We start from the raw sequence: 26128 nt of genomic DNA, 5'->3' as shown, positions 1-26128 counted from the left end.
GGAAGAGTTAAAGAGGGGGACAGGAATTGAGAGGAGGAGAGACACAGCGGGCCCTATTTTAACGATCTGAAACGCAAGTATCAAAACGCAAAGCGCAAGTAACTTTGTGGGCGGGACTCCGGCGCGGTTACTCATTTGCTGGCGGGATAAATGACTTTGCGCCTGGCGCAAATCTAAAATGGGTTGGTCTGAAGTAGCTACATTATTAATGGGTGTGGTTCGGGCGTAACGTGCAGTAAACCAATCAGAGCGTCATCTCACGTTCCCTTTAAGAGCAGGCGCGCTTGTTACATGGCAGATTGCTATTATAGCGGCGGATTGGCCAGACGCACGCCAGGAGCGGTTCACAGCCGAGGAGACCGACGTTCTAGTCAGGACTGTAAAAGATAGAGAAGTGACTTTGTATGGGAAAGGCAGAGCAGTTCTCATTTCACTCAATTGCCCGCTCATGCTGCTCATATAAATTTGTATTCTTATTTTTATATATATTTTATTTTTTAAATTGTTGTATTTTTTAATTGTTTAGTTCTTAGAATTAGTTTAACTATTGTACTTTTTTTTTAAATTTAAGACCCGTATATGTTTATTGTTTGCACCTTCCTGCCACAGTAAATTCCCTGTTTGTGTAACAGGCTACATGGCGAATAAACTGAATTGTGATTCTAATCCTGATCCTGATGGAGGTGGGATAAGAAAACCAACAAAATTAGCTTCGGTTAAACAGGCGTGGGAGGAAATTGCCACAATTGTTACAAATCAAGTTCACATATATAGGGATTTCTCATGAAAATATTTTTACAATCATTGAAGACATGTAACACGCCATAAATCCAAACAATGTAACGTAGCTTCGCAGAAAGAAGACCCTGGCCTCGCCAGCAGTGCGCACGGGCCAAGCTTGCGCCCTTAAAATAGAATCTGAATAACGCGCCATTGACTTTAGACTACGTTTTTCCTGGTCAGTGGCGGCATTGTTTTTCTGAAACTGCAAAATAGCACCAGGGAACGTTTGTGCCAGAACACGCCTTCTTTTTTCGCTGAACTGCCCCCGGGAACACAAAGTAATTCCCTAATTTACCAACGTGCGTCTGTGGAGAGAAAAGTCCGCTTTGCGTCGAGTGCAAACTAGGAATGATACTTGCGTCGTTGACAGAGTCAATTGCGCTGGGTGCAAGATAGGGCCCAGCATGTGAAAGGAGAGAGAGAGAGAGAGAGAGAGAGAGAGAGAGAGAGAGAGATAGAGAGCGAGAGAGAGCGAGAGAGCGAAATGAAGAATGAAGCAGGCAAACAAAGTTCAAGGAAAACCGGTCCACACATGACTGATTGGAGGGAAGAGGGGACAAAGCTGCAGACGAAAAGACCACAGCAACTTTGATCAACAACTCAGTCCCTCTCGTGCCGTCTCGCTCGTTCACAGTCAATGGCCAGCCGGCATGGTCCGTTTCTCCTTCACACTCTCTTTCTGGCTTGTGTGTGTGTGTGTGTGTGTACGTGTGTGTGTGTGTGTGTGTACGTGTGTGTGTGTGTGTGTACGTGTGGGTGGGTGTGTGTCTTACCTGAAGGGACCTCCAAGCATGGACCAGGTAGTCCTTAACCCCAAATGCCAACAGGACAGTATCTGCTGTGATAGTTCAGCAACTTGTCAACTCACACACACACACACACACACACACACACATAAACACGCCCAGTCCAGCATAAAAACATACCACAACCTGATGGGGTGACTTCTATAATGCTGCATACCAGCATAGTGCGTGCGCATACACACACGCATGCACACGCCGACACCAACACTGACACACACACACACACAGGTTCTGTCATGCAGCAGATAGCTCAGTAAAGACACTGATTGGTATTTGGATAAGTAGACAGCCACATATCTACTGCACTATAATTGATGGGTTGCGTGTGTGTGCTCTCATGTAGAGCCTTTATAATAGTTGTATTCTGAGATAACTGCTCAGCTAAGCCAAATACCGCTAACGTTTCTTTCACTTTTCATGGTGTCTCCATCTTCTCTCTCTCCCCTCATGTTGGATTGTGCATTCTCTCTCTGTCTGTCTCTCTCTGTCTCTCTGTCTCTCTCTCTCTGTCTGTCTCTCTCTGTCTCTCTGTCTCTCTCTGTCTCTCTGTCTCTCTCTCTCTCTCTCTCTCTCTCTCTCTCTCTCTCTCTCTCTCTCTCTCTCTCTCTCTCTCTCTCTCAACACTTTGTGAGCCTAAACTTCATTATAATCTGTAACAATAGCACTAGCACACGGTTTGTAGTGAAAAGTCATTTCGCCCCCATCCCACCCACAGTAGGCACTTACACCACAGAAAAAGCCAGGGATGGTAAAGCCCCTGAGAGATTTTAGAGTATATGAGAGATAAAACAAAGATAGAAAGAGAGAGGGAGTGAGAGAGAGACACACAGAGAGATAAAGAGAGAGAGAGAGAGAGAGAGAGAGAGAGAGAGAGAGAGAGAGAGGGAGATAGAGAGCGAGAGACAGAGAGGTGCAAACAAGATAAATAACAGAAAAGAGCCACACCGGAAATAAAAAACTATCAATTTCGCCTTGTTCTCCTCACTTTCCCCATCCGCCACAGCAAGCCTCTTTTAGATATCGCAGCCGTGCAGGGAGTGATGGAGCCCCCCACACACACACACACCCCAACTGCCACTGACAAGGATTACAGGGGATGTGTCTAATTGCTAATTACTCTAAAAGAGAGAGAGAAACCTTGACAGTGAGTTTGGATAGTAGTAACATCACTTTTGCAAGTCCATTCAGATATTTATAATTGGTAACAATCCACAAACCGAAACTTTAAGAAAGAAAAGTGAGAAGACAGTGTTGTGTATTGAGGTGAGAAGGTCTAATTCCTTCCAGTATGTCAGTGCCACAAATTGAGCCAACACACCATAATCAAAAACAGTCTGCTCAAGGACAGGTCTGCCTCAATGTATGTGTGTTAGAGTGTGTGTGTGTGTATGTGGCGAGTGAGTGTTTGTTTGCCGACAAGGCTGCTGTGATTGCAACCACAAAATGAACCAAGCTCACAGGTCTCTTAGGCACGCTACTGTAACTATATTACAAGACTCATTCCATTTCACATTCAAATGGAAAATTCTGTCAGCCTGTCCGAACATTGTAACACATTAAACTCAACAGCAATTCATCAGACCATTGAGAAACACACACACACACACATATCGCGTGCACACACAAACACACCCTCACACAATCTATCCCTCTATCTTTAATACTTTGCGATATTTTCCTGTCTGGAGTGAGAAGAGGAAGGGCTGCAAACGTCTGATACCATCAGATTTCTTTTTCCCTACCTCAGGCGGAGACTGAGTGTTATTAAAAACTACAGAGCAATATCAGACATGTCACTCATCGCAGAGATGAAGGGCCGGCCTATATGAATGCCTCACAGCCAAGGGGCTTCATGCATTACAATGAGCTCAACCTCAGAAGCTAAGCTAATGCTAACTAGACTATGCTAATGCGGGGATTTCTAAAAGGGAATCTCTAAAAGTTTGGGAACTTCACAGGTTGAGGCTAGTTTTTCTAACATTGTGCTGAGAAGTTGGGGTAGGAATCATCATAAAATAAAATAAAAAGTTGAAATGTGCGTTCACTATTAATAACCATAAAAGAGTATGTTTAAAATAGCTAACTAAATAAAATATAGGTATGCTCATACTAAGTTGACGACTTGCTAGTGAGCATCAAGTGGCTAATCATTTCGTCTTGCTGGAGCTACTTTATTATTGGCTCAGCCTCTGAAATCTCTTGAGTTATGATTCCACTATATGATGGAGCCCACCAAGACCATGTTTTCTGATGTTTCACAGCAATGTAGCGTCGTGCTAACAGGTATGTGCAGGTCTAGTGGTGGCAAATCCCCTGAGGAAGTGAGTAAGATGAAAAACAACCCAGCTGTGTACATTCTTGTCGTTTGACAGTCTTAGCCAGATAGAGCTTGGGTCAGAGTTTGAGATATTGAATTCACACTTTCGTTCCTGCTTTCCGTAAGTGGTGATATTGCCACGGCAACCGGTACATCTCCCACAGGCAGAGTGGAGCCAATTGGACAGTCCCTAGATTCGAGAATGACGACGGATGGAACTTGCAACCGTCAATGAGATTTGACATTTGTTGAGTTTGATGTTGGAAGAATGGGAGTGGTACACATACGTCTAAGTTTGTAATTCTAAGCGTATTGTGTTTGTTGATCCTATACATTCTTCCAAACATACACACACTGCCTGGGAGGTTTTTCTGTAGTAACCCTTTCCACACACACACACAGGTTATTCTCTTAATGAGCACTAGTGTGTGTGTGTGTGTCTGTGGGAGAGCCTGGAGGAGTGTCGTAGTAAACCCTGATGGGCTGACTCCAACTACTGGTTAAACTGGTATCAATGGCAGTCTCAGCCCATCTTCATTAACCTTTAAATTAGGTTAATGAAGATACGCTGCGCTGACACAGCCTGTGGTGTGTGTGTGTGTGTGTGGGGGGGGGTCAGGTCTGTGTGGGGAGGGGGGAGGCAGAAAGCTACTGAAGAAGCATGCACTAGTGAATGAGAGATGAAATTCCATTGTATAGTATTGTGCTGCAGATAAACGGACTGATGAACAAATGGACTGACAGCTGGTGGACATGCTTTGGCTGGATGGACAGCTACCCCCCCCCCTCACAGATGCACACACGTGCACTCACACAATGTACAGGTTCACTTAAACACTAAGCTCCGTTGGCGATGGAAGTCTTTAACACAATAGTATTCCTAATTAGAATTCAGTGCAAACAGTGAACATGGCTAAATAGGAAAGCTGGTCAGTGCAGTAGCTAGGACACACACACAGAACTACGAGTGAAAACTGGCACACACACTCTCTCTTACACAATTTAAAGAAACACACTCTTTCTCTTTCTTTCGCACACAAATACACACACTCACAACTACTAGGGCAGTGCCTGTTGACGATGAAGGCTGGTGCAGTGTCCGTTCTTGCACAATTCATGGGTCCATAGCTTAGTGCAGCCCACCAGGGCAGCACATTTATATAATGACTTCTGACCAAGCGCTGATTCAAACAACTTCACATGCAACACGGCATGCCCTTTGGTCCTGAGCAAAACACCTGGCGATTTTCAACCTCACATAGTGCCAGGTTCGTCTGATATTCGAGCAACAGACATACAAAACACAGCAAGTGTCATGCAAAATCATTTGAAAGTATAGATTTTACAGAACAAAATACTATAACTGGATACCCCCCCCCCTCCCGAGAAAAAATTAACACTGAAACGAACAAATTCTCAGTCAATGACACATCACATGATAATGACAAAGGATGCACTGCCACAGAGGAACACGTTCTCTAGACGTAAAGCTCCGCCAGTTTCAGAAAGTAAATTTTGACTTTAACTGCTGCGTTGGAAAACAAGAGGGGGAACCAGGGTTAACTGCACAGGGGTCACGCAAGGTGATGGTTGAAGAAGCACTCATGTAATTGTATGTAAGTGGGGACAATCATGGCCGTTTTGGGACTATTTCTGTCTCTTTGCAGCCCGGTTCTGTGGCTTGGGTATCTCGAGCGATATACTTCTGCTGCCTGAAGTAAAGTCTGGTGTTACATGTTTGCAGTACATTCAAGTTTTGTTTATTCATGATGTTGTTACAAAATACAATTTACAAATTATATTGTTAAAGAGAGTGCAGTACACTATACACAGGGCTGCCAATTCTAACACATTGGCCATGAGACACACGCATTGCAACCAGTTTATACGCTCTCACGCCACACCTTGTATTTCTCACGCTCAGAAGGCAACGGCAACCAATTAGTCCTGCCAACGTTGTAAACAGTAATGGATGAGGTGCAGGTACACGGAGTGAAGCAACATAGAGCAACATAGAAAGCACCGTGAAAGCTCGTCTCGGGGGCTTTGTACACAGCAACATTTTGGTTGGCCCCACCAAATCTCCCTCCAAAGTTTTTTGAAAAGTTGGCAGCCCTGCTTTACTAGTTGAGATATGTAGACATGTACAGGCACTAAAAGAGCATTGCACTGTCTATTGCTTGATTAATCATGCCTGACTTATAAAGCTGTGTGCGTGCTCGGCATTGTGTTGTGTGCGCACAACTATGTGCATGTGTGCACGCACGTGCGTCTATGTAAGTGTGTGCATCTGTTGCTAAATCTGCAAAGTTAACAATCACTGCCACCGCTACGTTGCTATGTCTGCAAAGATAACAATCACAGCCACCGCTACGTCGCTACGTCGGCAAAGCAGACAATCACTGCCACCGCTACATCGCTATGTCTTACATTATGTGGTATGTTAGCTATAACCGGTCTCAAGTCACCAACTGTAGGCTAAGTGGCTGGCTCGCTATCAATGGGGAAAATAATGAAACCACATCATCAGTGAGGCTAATTCAGCTAGATAGTGTTGGGCTGTATTGGTAGAGACCTGAACAGCCAAACTCGTTTTGTCACTGACTGGTCATTGAAACGAGTCGTGTGGTAGTGGTTTGATTTAATATTGAAGAATTACATAAATTATAATATCTGGGTATGGGTATGGTGTACCTTGTGGAAGGGGCTTGGTCTTGAAAGTTCTTGGTTAGTTGCAACTTTTAATTGACAATATTGACAACACGTTAAGAAACTTGACTTTAATCGAAGGATCGCCTCACTTTTCCATTTGAAGCAGTAAATCCATTGCTATGGGTAATCTCTTGAATGGTCTGGCTTCACTTCCGGTCTCACAAGATGATAATACCGGCATGGCATAATAGTGAGGCTAGATAGTTATACCTGCCTTCTTATCGACCTAGCTATCCACATAATGGCAGACGTAGCGGTGGCAGTGATTGTCAGCTTTGTTAGGCGTGGCGACAGTTGCTAGCTTTGTTAACATTACCTGGCACTAATCACCCCCCATAGTGTAATTAGTGTCAGCATAGCTGCACACAGCATTCACCGCATACCTGATATGGGTGAATTATGCACAGGCTACTCTGGCGAGACTGGAAAGCCTGCAAACACGTGCCCGGCTAGGTGTGAGGTCTTTTGACAATGAACTTGCCTTGGGTCAATATGTTATTCATGTCTGTGCTGTCAGTGGGTGATTATTGCCTACTAGAATTTTAGCATGGTGGATGCGAGTCCAGCCATGGATTGTTTGTTTAAGCCTGTGAACGACTGAGCGGCGATCTAACCCAATGCCGAAAGATCTCGCGCGTCTAGGCGGGCAGGTGTGCACTTCTGTGCTGCGCAATGATGGGGTGAAATCAGTGGGCTTCATTCAGCACTTGCTACAACTCGCCAGAGTAGCCTACACATACTTTACCCGTATCAGGTACGCTGTGAATGCTCTGAGTGCAGTTACGCCGACACTGATTACACCCCATAACAGAAGACGCATCTCTACGTCTAGCATGTGTGCACGCGTGCACCACTTCCGTGGTTTCCTCGTAATAAAAACAAACGTTTAAGCGACAAATCATCCACCTGGACGAAGCCTCCGTCCTCGCATCAACACCTCAGCGATCAGCTTTGCGCTCGCGCACGCTTCCGTGACCGTCTCTGAAAGAGTGACAGAACGTGGATGCACCAACCAGTGAGCCGCGTTTCATAACAGCTGTTCTGTAACACGGACGCGGCATGGGAAGCGACTGAGTCCGGCTATAAATAGGGCTACTTCCACCCGTCCTCCCCCACGGATGGCTGACACCCACATACCACCGGGGGGGTGGGGGGTTGAGGGTGACTGGGGGGCAGTTGTGTAAACACTGGGGCTGGAGTGGAATTCAATGAGCACTGGGTCTGTTCGGTCGAGAAGTTTCCATAAGGAATCAGGGCAAGGGGACGGAAACAGATAGACAGTCAGATAGATAGGAGGAGAAGGAGGACCTTATATGGTCTGCCGGAAAATACTTCCTTTTCTTGTTTCGTTCTCGCCTGTTCTTTGGTCCTTCTCTCACCCACTCTCTTTGACTTGGCACCCTCTCTCTCTCTCTCTCTCTCTCTCTCTCTCTCTCTCTCTCTCTCTCTCTCTCCCTCTCTCTCTCGTAATCACTTGATGTATCCACCTCTAAATGTAAGCCATCTCAAACACAACCACAGGCTCCTCGTGCACTGGCTGTTGCCGTGGAAACAACACAATGGACCTTATAAAGCTAATAAGTAGAGTAGAAGAGGAGAAAAATAGAGGGGAGGAGAGGAGGAGAGGCAGAACATCAGGAAAATAAGAACCAGGAGAAAGATGAAAACAGGCACAGGTCTATTCCTGGAGTCAGGAAGAGAATGAGCAAAGAGTAAGAGAGAAGGAAGGAGATAAAGACAGAGATAGCGCAAGAAAGAGGAAAGAGGAAGCTAGCGGAAGAGGGAAGGACAGGAGGAGGAACAAGTGAGGAAGAGAATGAGCAAAGAGTAACAGAGAAGAAAGGAGATAGAGACAGCGATAGCGCAAGAAAGAGGAAAGAAGAGAGGGTAAAAGAATGTTAAACCCGGAGGAGGGAGTTGGTGGGCCCATTTTGATTCATCACTGAAATCAAAACAGCATGTTGTGTGTGTTCTTAAATGACACCTGGATGATGACACCTGGATAATGACTCTTGGGTTTCCCTTTTGAAAGGATGAGCAGTTACTAGTGAAATGATCAAAGACCGGCTAGCCCTCTGAACCATGGTTGCATGAATAAGCAAACTGTTCACACACACACACACACACACACACAGACACATACAGACCCTCTGACACATACACACGTACACGTTTGCAAACGTAGACACCCTCACAGGCCCATACGCGCTCACACAAGCGCGCGCCAGACCGAGACAAATTCAGGGCTTTTTGGCCAAACAGGAAGCGAGTATCCAGTGCCTCTTCATCCTTCTCTCCTCTCTTTTCTCCCACTTGAGGAGTGGGTGAGACAGTATTAGGTGACAGACGTAAACGAGCATCCATGAGTTCAGTCGCATCACCCAGCAACAGTCGCCGCGACCATCGCCTTGTCGTGACGACGGTGATCTCATCGCTAGGGGAACACACACCTAGCCCACACACTCAGCTAGTGTCTGGAGAGGGATGGTGGTTGAGTGGGGACACAGGAAATGACACACAGGAAGTGGAGGCTGAACCTACGCACGTAGTCAGATGCTTCCGACCATGCAGACAGTCTTTATGTGATGGGTAGTGAAGTTGAGGTAAGTTCTTGGAAACGTGGTTCAGGTGTGTGAGCGCTCGTGTGTGGGAGAGGGAGAAAGAGAGAGAGAGAGAGAGAGAGAGAGAGAGAGAGGGAGACAGAGAGAGGGAGGGAGGGAGGCGAAATAAACTCTATTCATGTGTGCGTCAGTTAGCTGGCGTTCTGTTAAATAACGATTCCATAAATAACTATTCCTACCTGAGGCCCACTCTCTCAGACTCGACAGGAGGGGGGGACTCTATTAGACGAAACACCCATTACATCGTGTTCAAAGACCCAGCAGTCAGGAACAGCACTATAAACAAACATCCTCTTCATCTCCCCATGTGGGATTCCGGACGTCTCCTGAACTAAAGACAACTGCTTGCTGCTACTTAACTCCACAGCTTTTCAGACCCCCAAAAGGAAGAAGGAATTCCGATGTGAATTATATCTCTGTGATGTGGGCTTTGGTATGGGAACATAGGAAATTTAGCAAATTGTTCCAGTACTGACTAACTTGTTTCAGGTTCCCACAGGTGGATCGAGATGGGAAATGGTCCGAGTCCAATTCAATTATTTTTTCTTCTATGACATCCTCTCCAAGCCAAAGAGATAAAACCAAAAAGAGCAAAATGATGAAGGGTGTCGACCATCATAATGGTCACGGCATAATTAATCAATCCCCACACGGATGACATAAAAAAGGAAGACTCAGACATTATAAATCAATTTCAAAGACTCCATCCCTCCTCTTTTTACCTTGTCAAGGCTTCAGCAAGTTAGGGCCATGAGGACAGGAAGTAGAGAAAGAGTGATAAGATAAAGTGATAAGATAAAGAGCAATGAAAGAACAGAGTTAAAAGTAGTATGGCAAAACGTTCTACAAAGTGCTACAAAATACTCTGCCATTGAAACAAAAGATTATCGCAAGACAATGTCACAACTAAGTCCCCAAGTTTCCCAACAACTCAGCTATCAACCCGAGTTTCATTGGCTCTGGAACTCCTTGTTTTGTTTACAAACGCCCAGCCAGTCCATAGGGTTAATTAAACACGGGTTAGTTTGAAGCCCATCCACTTTTCATCCTAACAACACTCAGAGGAGGATATCAACTTTTCCGTCATGGTTGCGTCCTGTTCTGTTCCGGGGGACACCGTCCGGACACAGTACCGTAGTTGAGACACTGGGGGGGGGGAGGCAGGTTACCTGTCAGTGGTTGACAGTCGTCGTTGGAGCCCGCTGAGTCGTTGTTGGGGCTGAGCGGGGGGCTGGCAGGGGGGCTGGTGCTGAAGCTGGCGTAGCCCAGCGAGGAGCTCACCTCCGAGGGCTCGCAGCTGTGGTTGACTGGCCTCTGGACGTCCTGGGACGAGGAAAGAGACGTCCGCTGTTTGGGCTGGATCGATAAGGAGGAGAAGAGAGAGACAGCGAGAGGGAGACAGAGGGACATACAGAGAGAGAGAGACGGAGAGAGAGATTGAGCGAGAGAGAGAAACAGCAAGAGAGATAAAGAAAGAAGGAGAGAGATAGAGGGAGAGAATGTCATAAGTCAAGTTCTAAGTCTGATTACGATAGTCTGATTATTAACACAGCCTTGTTAAAAGGTACAGCAGAGGTTATGATGGGAATGCTCTGTTAGTCAGTCAAGGGGATGTCAAATCAACCTTTTTCACAAAGGTGAGTGAGTTTGTGAGTCTGTGAGTGAGTGTGTGACGATAGAAAGAAAGCAAGAGGGAGAGAGAGAGATACAGAGAGAGAGAGAGAGAGCTAGGGGGCTGATGGGTTGAGGAAGGGAGACAAAGATCAAGAGATAAAATGATGTGAAACATCAACAACATTGAGGGAAAGCAGACAGGAGATCTTGAATTGTAATGTGTGTGTGTGTGTGTGTGTGAAGGAGGCTGAATATTTCTGTTCCAAACTGCTGTACACTGTAGGAGCAGCACCCTGATGTTGTGTAAGACACAGGAAGTGTTGCATAAGGATTGGCTCAACTGCCTCTTACATCACCAGGTGATGCATGCACATTACCAAAAGCATGAATACAGTGTGTGTGTGTGTGTGTGTGTGTGTTTATAGGAGAGACAGACAGTTATATTGGTTTATGGTCTCCCTGCAGGAGTACAGTCATAATGCATGCTTGGATAACTGTGATGACTATGTAGCTTCATGCAAATGATCCCTTTGTATATTCACAGATACATCTGGGCAATATTTACATCACAACACTTCAGTGTGTGAGCAGAGGTGATTTGTGCTTAACACACACATCTTGTGTAACCATTCGGAGAACCGACCTACACACATCATACATAACACAGGAGGGAGTCAGATGGGTGAGCGGTTAGGGAATTGGGCTATTAATTAGAAGGTTGCCGGTTCGATTCCCGGCCGTGCAAAATGACGTTGTGTCCTTGGGCAAGGCACTTTACCCTACTTGCCTCGGGGGAATGTCCCTGTACTTATTACAAGTTGCTCTGGATAAGAGTGTCTGCTAAATTACAATGTAAATGTAACATCCACTAGTACCAAAATCCCTAGCAGATAATTCCAACAAAATAAGACAAAAAAATGATTTTCTGAGAAAATACAGAACGTTCCGCAAAAAATAAAAGTGACACTTTACGGATGTCATTGAGGATGCCTGTCCTGTGAAAGTATATTTGTGTACATGTTTGTTTTTTTATGTCTGTATGGTGTGAGAGTTTGTGCATGTGTGAGTTTGTGTGTGTGAAGGCACACGTGTTTCTGCTTGTGTTGACGGCTTGTGCATGCACGTCTAAATCTGAAGGTCACTGACCGAGACAAGTGGTCAATACAGAGAGAGAGAGAGAGAGAGAGAGAGAGAGAGAGAGAGAGAGAGAGAGAGAGAGAGAGAGAGAGAGAGAGAGAGAGAGAGAGAGAGAGAGAGAGAGGGGCAAGAGAAGGAGAAGAGAGAGAGAGAGAAAATGATTTGACGGAAAGACAAATTATTTAGAGACAGAAGGATAGTAGGGAGTAGGGAAAGATGGATGGAGGAAGAGGACAAGCAAAAGAGAGAACAAGAGAATGGAAAAATAAAAAAAATGAACAGCAGGTAGAAGCTGGGACATTGAAACACTTTTCCCTTCACCAAAAACCTCCACATCTCTCTCGACAGTGGGCCAGTAGAGAATTGGAGGGAAGCCTTAATAGCCAATAGGGAGTCAGCAGAAGCTCGAGAGCAATTCATCAACCAGACAAGCTGGGACTGACAGGCAGCATACAGGGCCAATAGGGAATAAGATCATATTAAGCCAGGCCAATAGGGAATTGAACAGGGGTGTAGGAGGGATGCTGCACTATATTTACTGCTGTGCATGCACGTCTGCAACCTCTACAGGCAAGTTGATGTGGTTTCAGTAGAACATGAAGGTGATGCATGCGTATACACAACACTGCATTTGTCCAAACAGGACAGGCAACTTTCAGTGTCAGTCTGTGTCAGTTAGGCGAGAGTTTGAACTTAAACTACACGCAACCTCTGGCAATATTGGAAACATTTCCCAGGCTTCAGATTGTAATCTGCATCTTTTACTTTGCAGATGGAGAGAATGTGAGAAATTGTGTGTGTGTGGCATAAGTTTATTTGGCGTCCTTATCCTTTACTCGCACTCACTCACTCACTAACTCACTCACTAACTCACTCACTAACTCACTCACTCACTAACTCACTCACTAACTCACTAACTCACTCACTAACTCACTAACTCACTCACTCACTAACTCACTCACTAACTCTGTTGAGCAACAGATCTCTCAGGTCTCATCCACAGCTCATAAGTAATTCACACACACACACACACACACACATCTGTCTCGTACTGTAGCGAGTGAGCTATGACAACAACAGAATGAGCGGCGGACTAATGAACACGTCACGCCGAGCGAGGAGAGGATTAACAACCGCACCTGATTACTAGGGTCTCACATCCCCTGTTTACCCAGACAGGACACACACACAGGATTATAGGATCCCTTTATGAATGCCTCTCCCACCTGTAAGCGTATCCCACAAGGGGACAAGGTGAGATTTTACACTCATTTACACGTAGTTAACGCTCGTGTTTGTGGGTGTGTGTGTGCTGTCAAGCGCATGTGTTGAGCCCCCCGCAGTTCACAGTCAATGCAAGGTGAGGTGTGTGTGTGCCAGGAATCGGGCCATAATTTATGGATGGTAATTATGGTAATCAACAGTGCAGATTTCGGCGGTGTGTGTGTGTGTGTGTGGGGTACGAATTCTTCATGGAACATGTGTATGTGAAAATCTCCATTTTGAGCACGTGCACATGTTAGATGGGCTATGCAGAAAATGTTAATGTATTCTAATGGTCTTAATACAAGGCATATGGAAATATATGATTTTATGTTGATCACACACTTCCATTAATGCCAATTTCAAGATGACTAATTCAGCAATTCTGCTTCCAGGACAGGAAAGTAATTATTGTAATGATTCTTGTTTATGCAAATGTTATGCAGAAATATGTCACAGCGTATATACTGCACTAATCAGGGCTAATGAATGGTATATACCATTGCTGCTACAAACAGGCGGTGTGCAAACTGGGGAAGTAAGGTGGCAGGAAAACATTAAAACTGCACTGCTTGAATTTGAACAATTGTTCAAAAACATTTCAAAACGTCATACTTTGGTTTGTTTAGACGTATTTGTATAAATAAAAACATTGGTTTCCCCTCCTCTCCTATATCTCTTCCTCATTTGCTGTCTTCTCACCTCCACTCCCTCCATTACTTTTAATTAGTTGCTCGACACTCTCTCCATCACAGCTGGCTGTCATTTTCTTTCTCATTCAATTTTTTTATTTTTTAAGGAATGCCGCTACGAGACAATGTGGTCGTCGTAGCAACAACGCATCCCAATGCAGGATCCGTGCAATGTGGAGCAAGGAAATCACATTACACACACACACACACACGTACACACACACACTACACACATTACACACACTACAAAAAGCAACCTGCAAAGACAGAGACAAGGGTTTTAATTTTTAAGATGCATGGGTCATTCAGTGCTATTGTGAACTATGCTAACAAAATGAATGAACGAGGGCATTTAAAGGAAAGGGCATTTCAAGAGGGGTCTTAAAGCACGACTTACAACATGGTTGAGATACACAAGTGCACCGCCAGAATTACTATTATACTGTGTTTCCTGTCCATTTTCTTTAGAACAAACAGAATAAATAAAAATAAATATTAAACTATCAAATGAAATAACCTTAGGCCCCATTCACTGTGACAGGATAAGACAGCTGCCAATCAATAGTCACCCTTCCCTAAAATCAGATTACACGGGGAAATGTGAAGTGACAATTGAGTATTAGAAGGATGCTCAGTAGTGAGACTGAGAGAAGGAGGGAGAGAATGAGAGAGAAAAAGAGAGATTAAGAAAGAGAGAAATGGAGAGAGAGGAGGGAGAGAGAGAGAGAGAAAAGAGTTTTCAAGTCATTTGCACAGTAGAGCACAGGGTCATTCTGGACATTGAAATTCTTGTGACATGGCAAGCAACAGCTACGAAGCAGCACAAAGACATAGTTGCAATAGCATTTGAGAGTGGAAATGGACAAAAGTTCAAATGATGGCAAATGGACAAAAATGTACTACAGTGATGAGAGAATGGGATTGCCCAGTGTTCTGTGGTGAACTATTTTTCCATATTTGACTGTTGCTATGCATTATTGACCGCTGTCAAGGGAAATTGCCTTTTTGCCTCGGATTCACGTCTTTTGTAGCACTCCTCAGGTAGTCGGGTAACTTATCAAAGAGTATAGAAGCACATTGAAGTTTTTGGAACTTATCATTCCCAGCGAATTCCGTTGCTTAGCGACGTCAGCTGATCTGAAAAAAACGTCTTTGGCAAACGATTTTTCTGCTTATCAACACTACTAATGGTAACAAATAAATTGTAAAAAGACACACTGTGTTAAGTTATTTTTTTGTTTTGGCATGTAGCCGTGTAATGAGTGGTAATTATCGGGAAAATAAGCCTGTAAGTTCTGGTTCCTGTCGACATTAAAAGAATGCCTGTGTGATCCACTTTACATTGTCTTTACACTTTAGTTGACTCTAGCTACTTTATTTAACCAAGACGGTACAGTACACAAAGTAAATGTCTGAATTTTTCAACTGACCGTTAACCCTGCTGTGTTGACCCCATGTACTGTAGGCGTGGGCATAATGCTGCATGCTCTATACATGGTAATGGGCTGGAGTGGTACTCAGATCCTGGCAGCAGGCCAGATTCTTGTTGACTGTTTGCAGATCAAGCCATTCAACAGGGTGTGCACAACGCTTACAGGGCCGGGGTGGGGCCACTTTTCAGCCCGAGAGTTTCAAGTCCCAAGACCGGACCAGTTTTTTTTGTTGTATCATATATTGGGTGATACAAAAAGGCTAATATTTTAATTAAATGTAATATTTTGCTTTCAGGGACAAAACCGGGCCGCATTATTTTTTTTGTATACCAAAAGGCTAATATTTTAATTAAATGTAACATTTTGCTTGCGAATAGGTTGACAACGCTACAACGACATTAGCCAAATAATTACATTGCTAATGCTAATCATTAAGCCTATATCTCTCAATACCAGTTGCCACTTGTGTTTGTCCTCCAATGCCTTTCTTTTTTTCAACCTGGCTTTTTCAGCCCCTCCTGGCCTCTTCCTCCCATCCATCCTCCCTGACGCGTATTGTAACGGTAGGGCCGCCCGGGTCAGCTATCGCTAGGCTATCTGAGAATACCTTTAGGAAAAGAAGGGCTATGGACCCTACCAACCCTATTTGGGAGGGGAGAACTCCCTCACATGGTACAACCCATGTAGAGGCTGCGGTGTCAGAATGCGGAATGTGTGCAACACCTATTTTAAGAGAAGATAGACTAACGTGACAAATGTTAACAACAAAAAAATCCTCGACCGGCCCAAAAGTGAAGCGGCCCACCGGAAATGTTCCCGATTACCCACCCCGGCCCTGGACGTATAGCATCTAGCAGTAGCCTCTGTCTGCTCCAGCACATGCATCCATTTGTAATGCCTGAGGGCTGGGGGGGGCACCCTGCTGTGTGTGAAATCGAATCCTTAATCAGCGCAGACCCGTCACACACACACGGATGCAACAACCCATGCACGGATGCAACAACATGCAATTAGGCGACACACGTGCGTGTGTGCAAGAGTAAGAGATTAAGATGTAGAAAAAGGGAGAGAGAGAGAGAGAGAGAGAGAGAGAGAGAGAGAGAGAGAGAGAGAGAGAGAAAGAGAGGGGGTGGGAGACGGGAGACAAGTCTATTTAGTTGATGGCTGGTCCGGGAGTAGAGGCGACCTGGGTAATTGGAGGGCAGACCAGCTCCCTGTTGGCTCGTTAGAGAAGCACCACCGAGAGGACTGAGCCTGGAGAAGAGCAGGATTTCACTCCACCTCTTGCTCTCGCTCTCTCTCGTCCTCTCAATCCCCCTCTCTCCCCTCTCTCTCTTTCTCCACTTATTCCACCTCTATACTCCTTCTCAATCCCACTTTCTCCTCCTCCTGTTCCCTTTATCTCTTTCTCTTGCTCACCCTCTCTCCTCCTCCTCGCTCCCTCTCTGTCCTTCTCTTGCTCCCTCTCTCTCCTCCTTCTCGCTCCTTCTCTCTCCTCCTTCTCGCTCCCTCTCTCTCCTTCTCTTGCTCCCCTCACTCCCCCTTCTCTTGCTCTCTCTCTCTCTCTCTCTCTCTCTCTATCTCTCTCTCTCTCTCTCTCTCTCTCTCTCTCCCCCTCTCTCTGTAATGGCATCTCTAAGTCTTTTCTCTGTCCTATTATATTACATTTCCTGTTTCTTTCCTTCTGTCTCTCACTGCCTTCTTCCCTCACTCCATCTCTCTCTGCAGCCAAAGTAAACAGAGATAATCAGTGTTCATTGATTATGAAGGTGTGTGTGTGTATACCCTGTGCAGTGAGCCAACAGTCTCAGTAGATCAGTGATTGATGACTACTAACAGATTAATGAGCTCTAAATGACAGAACAAGCCTAGCATGCGTGTGTTCGCTTGTTCGTGTGCGTCTGTGTGTGTATGTGCACGAATGGATCGAGGTCGATGAGTCCACCAGCCCTCTCAAACAGAACACGGTTAGTGTGCGCGCTGGCATCACTGGGGTGTGCACGCACACACGCGCACACTCCACTGCTGCTTTCTCTGTAACAATGGTGCGCACTTGAACTAATCTCTCAATATGACTGTAGTGGATGAGAGTCCTAATCTACCCCTCTCCCAGGACCCCCTCAGCCCTGGATTCTCTATCTGGCTCTGCCGCACAAAAGGTTATGGCTAAGCTGTGTGTGTGCGCTAGGGTACGCAAGGTGTCCCAGTAGCCTGGAAGCTGTTATCTGTGCCACCCTTGGGGAGTTTCCAATCATACTCGTTTTGGAGCCTGGCTCAGCAGGGGGGGGGGGGGATCGAGGAAGGAGGGAAAGGGAGGGGAGGGTAGGAGAGGTGAGGAAGGGGTGGAGAGGAAGGAGAACTGCATTGCACTCACGCGCCTCAACGTGGTGGAACAATCGCTGAACAGGTGCATGGATGCTCAGTGAGGGAAACACACACACAAACATCTCTTCTTCCACATAATTCTACACACGATACCCCATAAAAGTAAATTCAGTTGATTAGACATAATTTGGAAAGGCACACACTTGCCTATATAAGGTCCCACAGTTGACAGTGCATGTCAGAGCACAAATGAAGCCATGAAGTCCAAGGAATTGTCTGTGGACCTCCAAGACAAAAATGTATCGAGGCACAGATCTGGGAAAGGGTACAGAAAACGTTCTGCAGCATTGAAGGTCCCAATGAGCACAGTGTCTCCATCATCTGTAAATGGGAGAAGTTTGGAACCACCATGGCTCTTCCTAGAAATGGCCACCCATCCAAACGATTAGGGAAGAAGGGCCTTAGTCAGGGAGGTGACCAAGAACCCGATGGTCACTTTGCCAGCGCTCCAGCGTCGCTTTGTGAAAAGAGGAGAACCTTCCAGAAGGACAACCATCTCTGCAGCACTCCATCTTTAAGGCCTGTATGGTAGAGTGGTCAGACGGAAGCCACTCCTCGGTAAAGCCCATGAAAGCCCACCTGGAGCTTGCCACAAGGCACCGAAGAACTCTCAGACCATGAGAAAAGCGAATTCACGGGTCTGATGAAAGAAAGATTGAACTCTTTGGCCTGAATGCCAAGGAAAAATGAATTGAATCAATTTTGGAATAAGGCTGTAACATAACAAAATGTGGAAAAATGGAGGCGCTGTGAATACTTTGCGTATGCACTGTACACGCACACACTCCAGGATCAACTGGGATGACAGGTCCATGTTACACCTCCATCGCCAATGCATGACAGAACAGAGGGAAGGACCGCAGGGAGACAAAAAGGAGGACTGTGAGGAGAGATAGTTACAATGAAGGAGAGGGGGAGCAGAGAGAGAGAAGGATAAGGAGGAGGAGAGGGGAAGCAAAGAGGGAGAAAGAGGAGAGGGAGAGCAGGGAGAGAAAGAGGAGAGAAAGCAGAGAGGGCGGAGGAGGACGAGTAGAGAGGGAGGAAGAGGAGGGGGAGGAAAGAAGGAGCAGAAAGAGATGGATGAGGAGGAGCAGAGAGGGAGAGGGAGGAGGACACCAGGAACAGACAGAGGAGAAGGAGAGGGGGAGCTGCAAGAGGGGAAAGGAGGAGTGAGGGCGAAGAGAGAGGAAGGAAAAGAAGAAAGGGGGGGGAGGTCTCAAGCAACGGGAGAGAGAACAAACGTAGGAAGTGAAAAAAGACAATCAGTAGATTCAGACTACCAGAGAGATAAGAGTCTGTTGTTTTGAAAGAACAAAAGAGACTGAGAGCACACACACTCACGCACGCACAGACACACACACACACACACACACACAACTCCAGACAGCTGTTCAGCCAGTGGGTAAACAGTCATGGGGTGAAGGCTGTAGTAGATCATGTAGCAGATAGTGATCCGACCCATGATACAGTAGAGCTTCAGCGACACGCAGCAACAAGCTTGTCAATCCACTCATCCTCTGGCCTGTGGACAATACCCTTCTTCTTTCTGGTCCTCTGTAACTCCCCCCCTCACCCCCTTCCCTCCCCCCCCCCCCCACCACCCCATTCATCCCCTGGCAGAGATCAAGAGCTTGTGTTCAGAAATTCAGATGTCGGAGGGGGATAAAAGAAGAACATGGTGTGTGTGTGTGGAGGGGGAGGGGGGAGGAGGGAGGGTGGGGGAAGAGATACTGAGATGATAGGCTCTGTCGGGGGAATCCGTAAGCCACCCAACCAATCCTGCGTGTATGTGACAGGTGGACGAGGAAGACACTGTACGGTGCAAGCTTCAGAGTATATTAACACGCCGCAAGGTGAACGTCAACCATACGAGCCATTCACGGGATTTTGTCATTTCTTTATTTTATTGTTGGACGCTTCTTTTTAGGAAACCAAGTGAGAGTACAGTACCTGCAGTATCATTGCCTTGAAATCAGATTGCATTGTGGTTAAGAATGAGTGAACAAATGTAGGTACGAGCCTGCGAAATGTAGGCCTGTCTGAGATGTACATCCGACCGTGAGTCTCCACTCTCACAGACTCACGGACTTCAAGGCTGTCCCAATGTTGTATTGTCAAGTGCGCGAGGGCTCTTGGCCGACATTTTGAGGCCTTTATGAACCCTCTCCGTAGGTCTGCATGTTTGCAGGCTTGGCTGAGGGAATTCACAGCGTTGTGACGTGAAACACGAGGGTGACCAGGGGAAGCCCGGAAGCAAGAGGAATAAGGCGGGTTTGCCGGGATTTAAGAGAAGAAAAGAGAAGAATGGTAGACAAACAAGCATGGAGCAACCAGCCCTGACATGTGCAGAAATAAAGTTTATAACATGTACGTTTAAACGCAAAGCTCACTGATGGTTAATATAGCAAGAACTGTGTGTAGTTTGCAAGGGTGGAAGTAACAAATTACAACTACTAACGTTAGGGTACTGTAATTAAGTAGTTTGTGGGGTACTTTTATAGGTATATTTTTAAGTTTGTAATTGTATTTAAGGACAAATTAAGCTAAGTAATCTACTTCGCTGCTTCTAAAATCACAATTCTTTACTGAATAGTCGAGCTTACAATTTGAATAAGTATTCAAACATTGTCCTCCCTGGCCATCCCTGGCCTGAATATGTCCACTATTGCAAACTGTATTCACGTCTTACCGTTAAACCTAGCAGTCACGCAAAAGTGAATGACGAAAACGAATCCTCTCTGTTTTCTTTTCAGAGTGTATGTGTTCAGATTACGTGAAACATTATCCAAAGACTCGTACCTGAAGACACACTCATGGTTTCTCTTGTTTTTGGTTTTCTCTACCAACTGCTGAGCCTATGCAGGTCACGTGAAAAATGATCCCGAAAGAAGGAATGAATCGTTCCCCTCTCGACCTTGTCTTCGGGTGAAAGTTCATCTGCCGACTGAGTCTTCGAGTCAATGATTCATTCATCTGCTGACCGTGTCTTTGGGTCAATGATTCGTTCTTCTGCCAACCATGTCTTCGGGTCAATGATTTGTTTGTCTGTCAACCGTGTCTTCGGGTCAATGATTCATTCATCTGCCAACCGTGTCTTCGGATACGAGTCTTGGGATCGTTTTTCACGTGACCTGCATAGGCTCAGTAGTCTACTGGTAGAGGAAGTCGAAAGGATTCGTTCATTTCCCGACCGTGTCTTCGGTACGAGTCTTTGGATCATTTTTTCCGTGATCTAGATAGGCTCAGAAGAGGAAACAGAAAGGATTTGTTTACCTCATTCACTTTTACGAATTTGACTTTGAATTTTGGACTGCTAGGTTTAGTATAGTAAGACGTGAATGAGATTTGTTCCCAAGTGATAATTAGGCCTACAGGTTTTGTAATTTAAACTTTTTTCCTCTATCTCCGCCACGAGAAAATGAACGAATCACTATCTGAGATGACTCGTTATTCCCGAGTCATACTAATGATTTGTTTAAAATGAACGACTCGTTCACGAACGACACATCATTATCGGCTACGAATGGCGCTACGCCTGGGGACACACTGGCTGCAAAGGGCTGCGATTAGCGGCACAGGAATCCGAAGCGATGCGATTGCTCGCACTCTACTTTATAATTATTGTTTTAGCTTGCGCCAGTCGTAGTTGATCGTAGCCGATTGTGATGCTTCCGGGCGCATCCAGGCGCTTGGCAGCCAGGGTGTCCCGGGCATGAGGGAATCGCGGCGCTTCACAAGTCGTAAATTTGCGAGAAAAATAACTTGGAGATTCTCCGACGTAAAAAATCGAAAATATGGATTTTTTTTTGCCTTCCAAGGAACTTCTTCGCTTTACTTTTCATGGTCAATCTCATCACAGCACAGACGTCGCCACTTGCCATGTATAAAGCCTGCAGCAATGGATGACCAGATCAAATTCTACTTTTCAATAGGTTTCTGGTTCAGCAGGACACAGCCAAGACGCTGCACTCTTCTCAGCTGAGCCACACATAGAGGATCGACTCGTTTGAGGATCTGTCGTATTGTGTCCTGTTGAACCACAAATCGAATTTGAATTGCCCGTAGATGTAACCAGCAATATCCTTGCATCTGTCCATTGCATTGTAGTTCCTGACGCACAAAAGCACCTCATCCAAATAAGTATGATGTTTCTTTTTGAAAAGGCCCAAATCCTATTCCTATTCATAGCATTTTGAGTACTTGCAGCCTCTTGCACTCAATCACTTACCAATTGATGTGACGGTTTAGAGAGGAGATTGAGATTGGGCCGTAGTGAATTAATTTGGACACCACTACAAAATGGCACCGCTCTCCGTTTGTTCTCTCAACCGAGGAAGACGTTCGTTCATTTGATCCCTCTTGTGTTGTGAGTACGAGGAAGAATTCTCGTTCCAGCTTTTCCCGATGTTTAGCCTACTCGGGTTATTATATTCACAATAAAAGCGCTCCTTCATCACATGCTACTCCTGTTACTGTTGTGTTCCTCTCACTGCTGTGAACAGGTCAGCAGGTTCGCCCCGTGGTTGTCACAACACACACACATACACACACGTGCGTGACTAATAATGTGTTTAAGAAAGAGAGAACTAAAGGGGAAATAGAGAGTGCGTGTCTGTGTTTTCATGGATGTGCTTGTATACTGTACAGTACAGTACAGTACAGTACAGTACAGTACAGTACAGTAAAATATGCCTGGGTGGGAAGGAGGAAAGTGTGTGTGTGTTTGTGTTTGGGCACAAGAGTTGAGTACTGATTGGATTATTACCCTGCATATTACACTAATGAAATAGCCAGCAGGTGCAATAATTTTAAATGAAGACTCGAGTAGTTAATTTGATCCTGGAGAATCACATTTTCAAGCATATCGACTGCAACTCCAGCTCCTCAACGGAGCTTCTCACTTCATTGTGAGGAGATGCCAGAGGGTTGCTCCTTTTCCACCTGTATCCTTGCTTCCTCCAGAATGATTGTCATTGGCAGAGTCCACCTGTGTAGACTATTGAGATACACCCACTGAAACTGGGTTGCAGATTTCCAAATGAATGAAATGTCCAGTGCTGTGCCCAGTTGTTGTAGGTGTGGTGAGGAGAAGGAGCAAAGAGAAAGAGCGCGTGAGAGAGGGAGAAAGAGAAGGGGAGAGAGCGAGGGAAAAAGAGAGCGAGAGAGAGACAGTAAGCTACAGCCGCACGAGCCGCTACAATTGACTGCCAGCACGTTAGCATCACTGTCACATCCCCCAGCACAGTTGTGTGTGTGTGTGTGTGTGTGGGGGGGGGGGCAGCAGACTCAGAAACCTGCACCCTCTGTCAGGGCTCAGAAAACCAACAGCACCACTCACCTTCAAGTTTGTGTGTGTATGCCACGTCTGTCCATATGTTGGCAAACAACTCTCATCATATTCCTCAGTTTCGGTCCCGGGAAGGTAGAGTGAGTGAGCACGTACATCAAAAGCACGTGTTAGCGTGCGTAGGTGTGTGTGTGTGTGTGTAGGTGGGTTTAGGTCAGTTGTAGGTGGACAAACTCCTTCTGTCATATTTGACAACGTACTAGGTGTGTGTGTGTGTGTTCACCTGTGGGCGGATGACTCTCTCGATGTTCTTCAGCGCTGTGTCGGGAGAGGGGGGCGAGCAGTCTGGTGTGGGCCCCGTGGAGCCGTTGCCATGGTTACCAAGCTCTGGCTCGGTTACAGTCACATGGGGTGAGTGGCCTTGAGAGAGACAGGGAGAGAATTATGCCATTTGATATTGCGCAACACAGTTGAGTATGTAGTCTGGGTCTGTGTTCATTATTATGTTCTTGCTATCATGGACAGTTTGTTCCTGCAATGTTAGGAATAAACCCTGCAAGAGGGAGTGGACCCATTGTCGGCCCTTCAACCTCTCCAATATTGTAGACCCCATTTTTGGACCTTATAAGACCCTATCTTATGGGGGTCAGGTGGCTGAGCGGTTAGAGAGTCGGGCTAGTAATTAGAAGGTTGTTGGTTCGATTCCCGGCCGTGCCAAATGACGTTGTGTCCTTCGGCAAGGCACTTCACCATACTTGCCTCGGGGAGAATGTCCCTGTACTTACTGTAAGTCGCTCTTAATAATCTTCTGTGAATTTGTTAAAGATCTGCTGCAGCAATGAAATAAAGTAACTCTCCAATATGTATGCACCTTATACAGCATTTTTACTAACTCTTCTACAGACAGATTCTTACTTTGATATTTAAACATATAAATAATATCTCAAACTCATATGTGTTGCAGCTGAGTCAAACTAATGGGTCACATGAGGCCCCCCAACAGCCAAAATGAGAAAATACAATTTCCTGACATCATCATTTGATTTTTTATGTTTTTATATAGGTGTGTATCTACATACTTAAGTACAATAGTTTGACATAAAAATAAATAAAAAAAATTGTAGCATATCTACATTTTCGGAAAAATTCCTGATGAGCCGTACGATAAAAATAAAGAAAAAGAGTATTCCCAAGTACATCCCATATCAAACAACGGGTTTGAATGGAAGAGACAGAGAGACAAAGAGAAATAAATGAAATACAATTGCTTTAAAAGGCCAATTGGTAAAGGGTAAGCACACACACACGCAGGGTTGAAGCGAGGGAGGAGACGAAAGGTAAAAAAGTGCCCAGGTTAGGCCGAATATATATTCTGGCACGCATCAGACAGTACACACCATCCATCTCAAATAGCCGATCAAAGACACACACACAAACACACAGTGTTTCACTCCCATTGAAGTCTCTTGCTATTTCACACATACACCCTAAAGCCTATGCACAGTCTGTCAAATCGACAAGCAGACGTTTAAATGTCTGTCCAATTAAACCTACATCTCAGAGAGACGGAGGGAGAATCCCTTCTCCATACTAACATACAGACCTTATCTATGTCTGAGAAAAAAAAAACTAGGACAATCTATACCGATCCATGGAATCTATACAGATTATCTACCGATTGGAGCAAGGTTGCTTTCAAGAATGTTTGGCACCTTAAAGGAATATTTTGACTGGGCCGATTGTTAGCGATTGTTATTTTCCCCTCACAGACCAAGAAAGATTGTTTTTTTGATGAAAAACGGATGTAAATATGGCTGTAACATAACCACAACAAAGGGAAGCGTTGCGTATAATTTCCGGATGCAATGTACATCGTGGGTTAGAGTTAGGGTTAGATTTTGTCAATGGCCTATCCAAAATCATTGCTCCTTACCCCGTCTTGATGGTGCCTCAGACTTTGAGAAGAATAAAATGAAAACTTTTGATTGAATGATTTTCAATGCTGCCTCACAGACTAATGCACGTGGATAGTTTTTTCAGTCGGACGGCAATGTTTGCACTTTTTTTTTTTCTGTCTTTTTCCTATTTTTCGGTACATTCCGTCTCTTCTCTATCTCTCCTTCTCTCTCTCTCTCTCTCTCTCTCTCTCCCTCTGATCCTCCGTGGTCCTTTCTTCTCCCTCACCTGTCTGTCGGGGATGATTCCAAATCACGAGTCACATCAAACAAACACGCATCGCTGCCTCAAGCTTTGAGACAGCTTCTCTGTGTTTATCAAGAGCTTGCTGTAATTGTGTGTCTGGGGCACTACATTCGAATTTGTATAGAGTGCTGTGTGTGAGACTGCATGTGTGTCTGTGTTAAAGTGGGCTGTGTGTGGAAGGTTGTGTATGTTGGACTTGTGTGTTGTTGGGGGGTGTGTGTCGAGGACTATGCGTGGAGAGTTGTCTGTGTGGCGTTGTATGGAGGGCTGTGTGTATGGGGGGCTGTGTGTGTGTTGGGGTGTGCGTGTAGCGGTGTGTGTGGAAGGCTATGTGTGGAGGGTTGTGTGTGGGGGCGTGTGCAAGGGTGTGTGTGAGGTCTGTGTGTCGAGGTCTGTATATGAAGGGCTCGGTGTGTGGAGGGTTTTTTGTAGAGGGGTGTGTGTGTTGGGGTGAAAGTCCATTGAGGGTACTTCGTTTTTCAAAAACGGACACATGGCAACGCCTTCGTCTAGGTGGAACGCCCTCTCCGAGCTCTCCGAGAGCCCGGAGTCGAGTAGCATATAAAGCCCTAGAGTGTCAAGGGTTGAGCTGTGTGCGCTGTGTGTGTTGGGATGTGTGTAGAGGGCTGTGTATGGAGGGCTGTGTGTTGGGGTGTGTGTGGAGGGGTGAGTGTCAAGGGCTGTGTGTGTTGAGGTGTTTATGGAGGGCTGTGTGTATAGGGGGCTGTGTGTATAGGGGGCTGTGTGTATAGGGGGCTGTGTGTATAGGGGGCTGTGTGTATAGGGGGCTGTGTGTATAGGGGGCTGTGTGTGTAGGGTGCTGTGTGTATAGGGGGCTGTGTGTATAGGGGGCTGTGTGTAGGGGGCTGTGTGTGT

At 45.6% G+C, this 26128-nt stretch overlaps 1 protein-coding gene across 2 annotated transcripts in view; it reads right to left on the bottom strand.

Moving 5' to 3' along the window:
• anks1b (ankyrin repeat and sterile alpha motif domain containing 1B) overlaps window positions 1-26128 on the bottom strand; it is a 184383-nt gene that overhangs the window by 51677 nt on the left and 106578 nt on the right. For both annotated transcript variants that reach the window (XM_084702070.1, XM_084702071.1), the window contains exons 12-13: window positions 23334-23470; window positions 10409-10595 (exon numbers count right to left, since the gene is read on the bottom strand). In XM_084702070.1, the coding sequence (XP_084558196.1) occupies window positions 10409-10595; window positions 23334-23470 (324 nt within the window). The remainder of the gene's footprint in view (window positions 1-10408; window positions 10596-23333; window positions 23471-26128) is intronic.

Source organism: Hypomesus nipponensis, chromosome 7 (genome assembly GCF_054491055.1).
Source record: "Hypomesus nipponensis isolate SF chromosome 7, ASM5449105v1, whole genome shotgun sequence".
In the NCBI taxonomy this organism is placed as follows: Eukaryota; Metazoa; Chordata; class Actinopteri; order Osmeriformes; family Osmeridae; genus Hypomesus; species Hypomesus nipponensis.
Note: the sequence above shows the minus strand (reverse complement) of the source record. Positions and strands in the feature narration are given on the sequence as shown.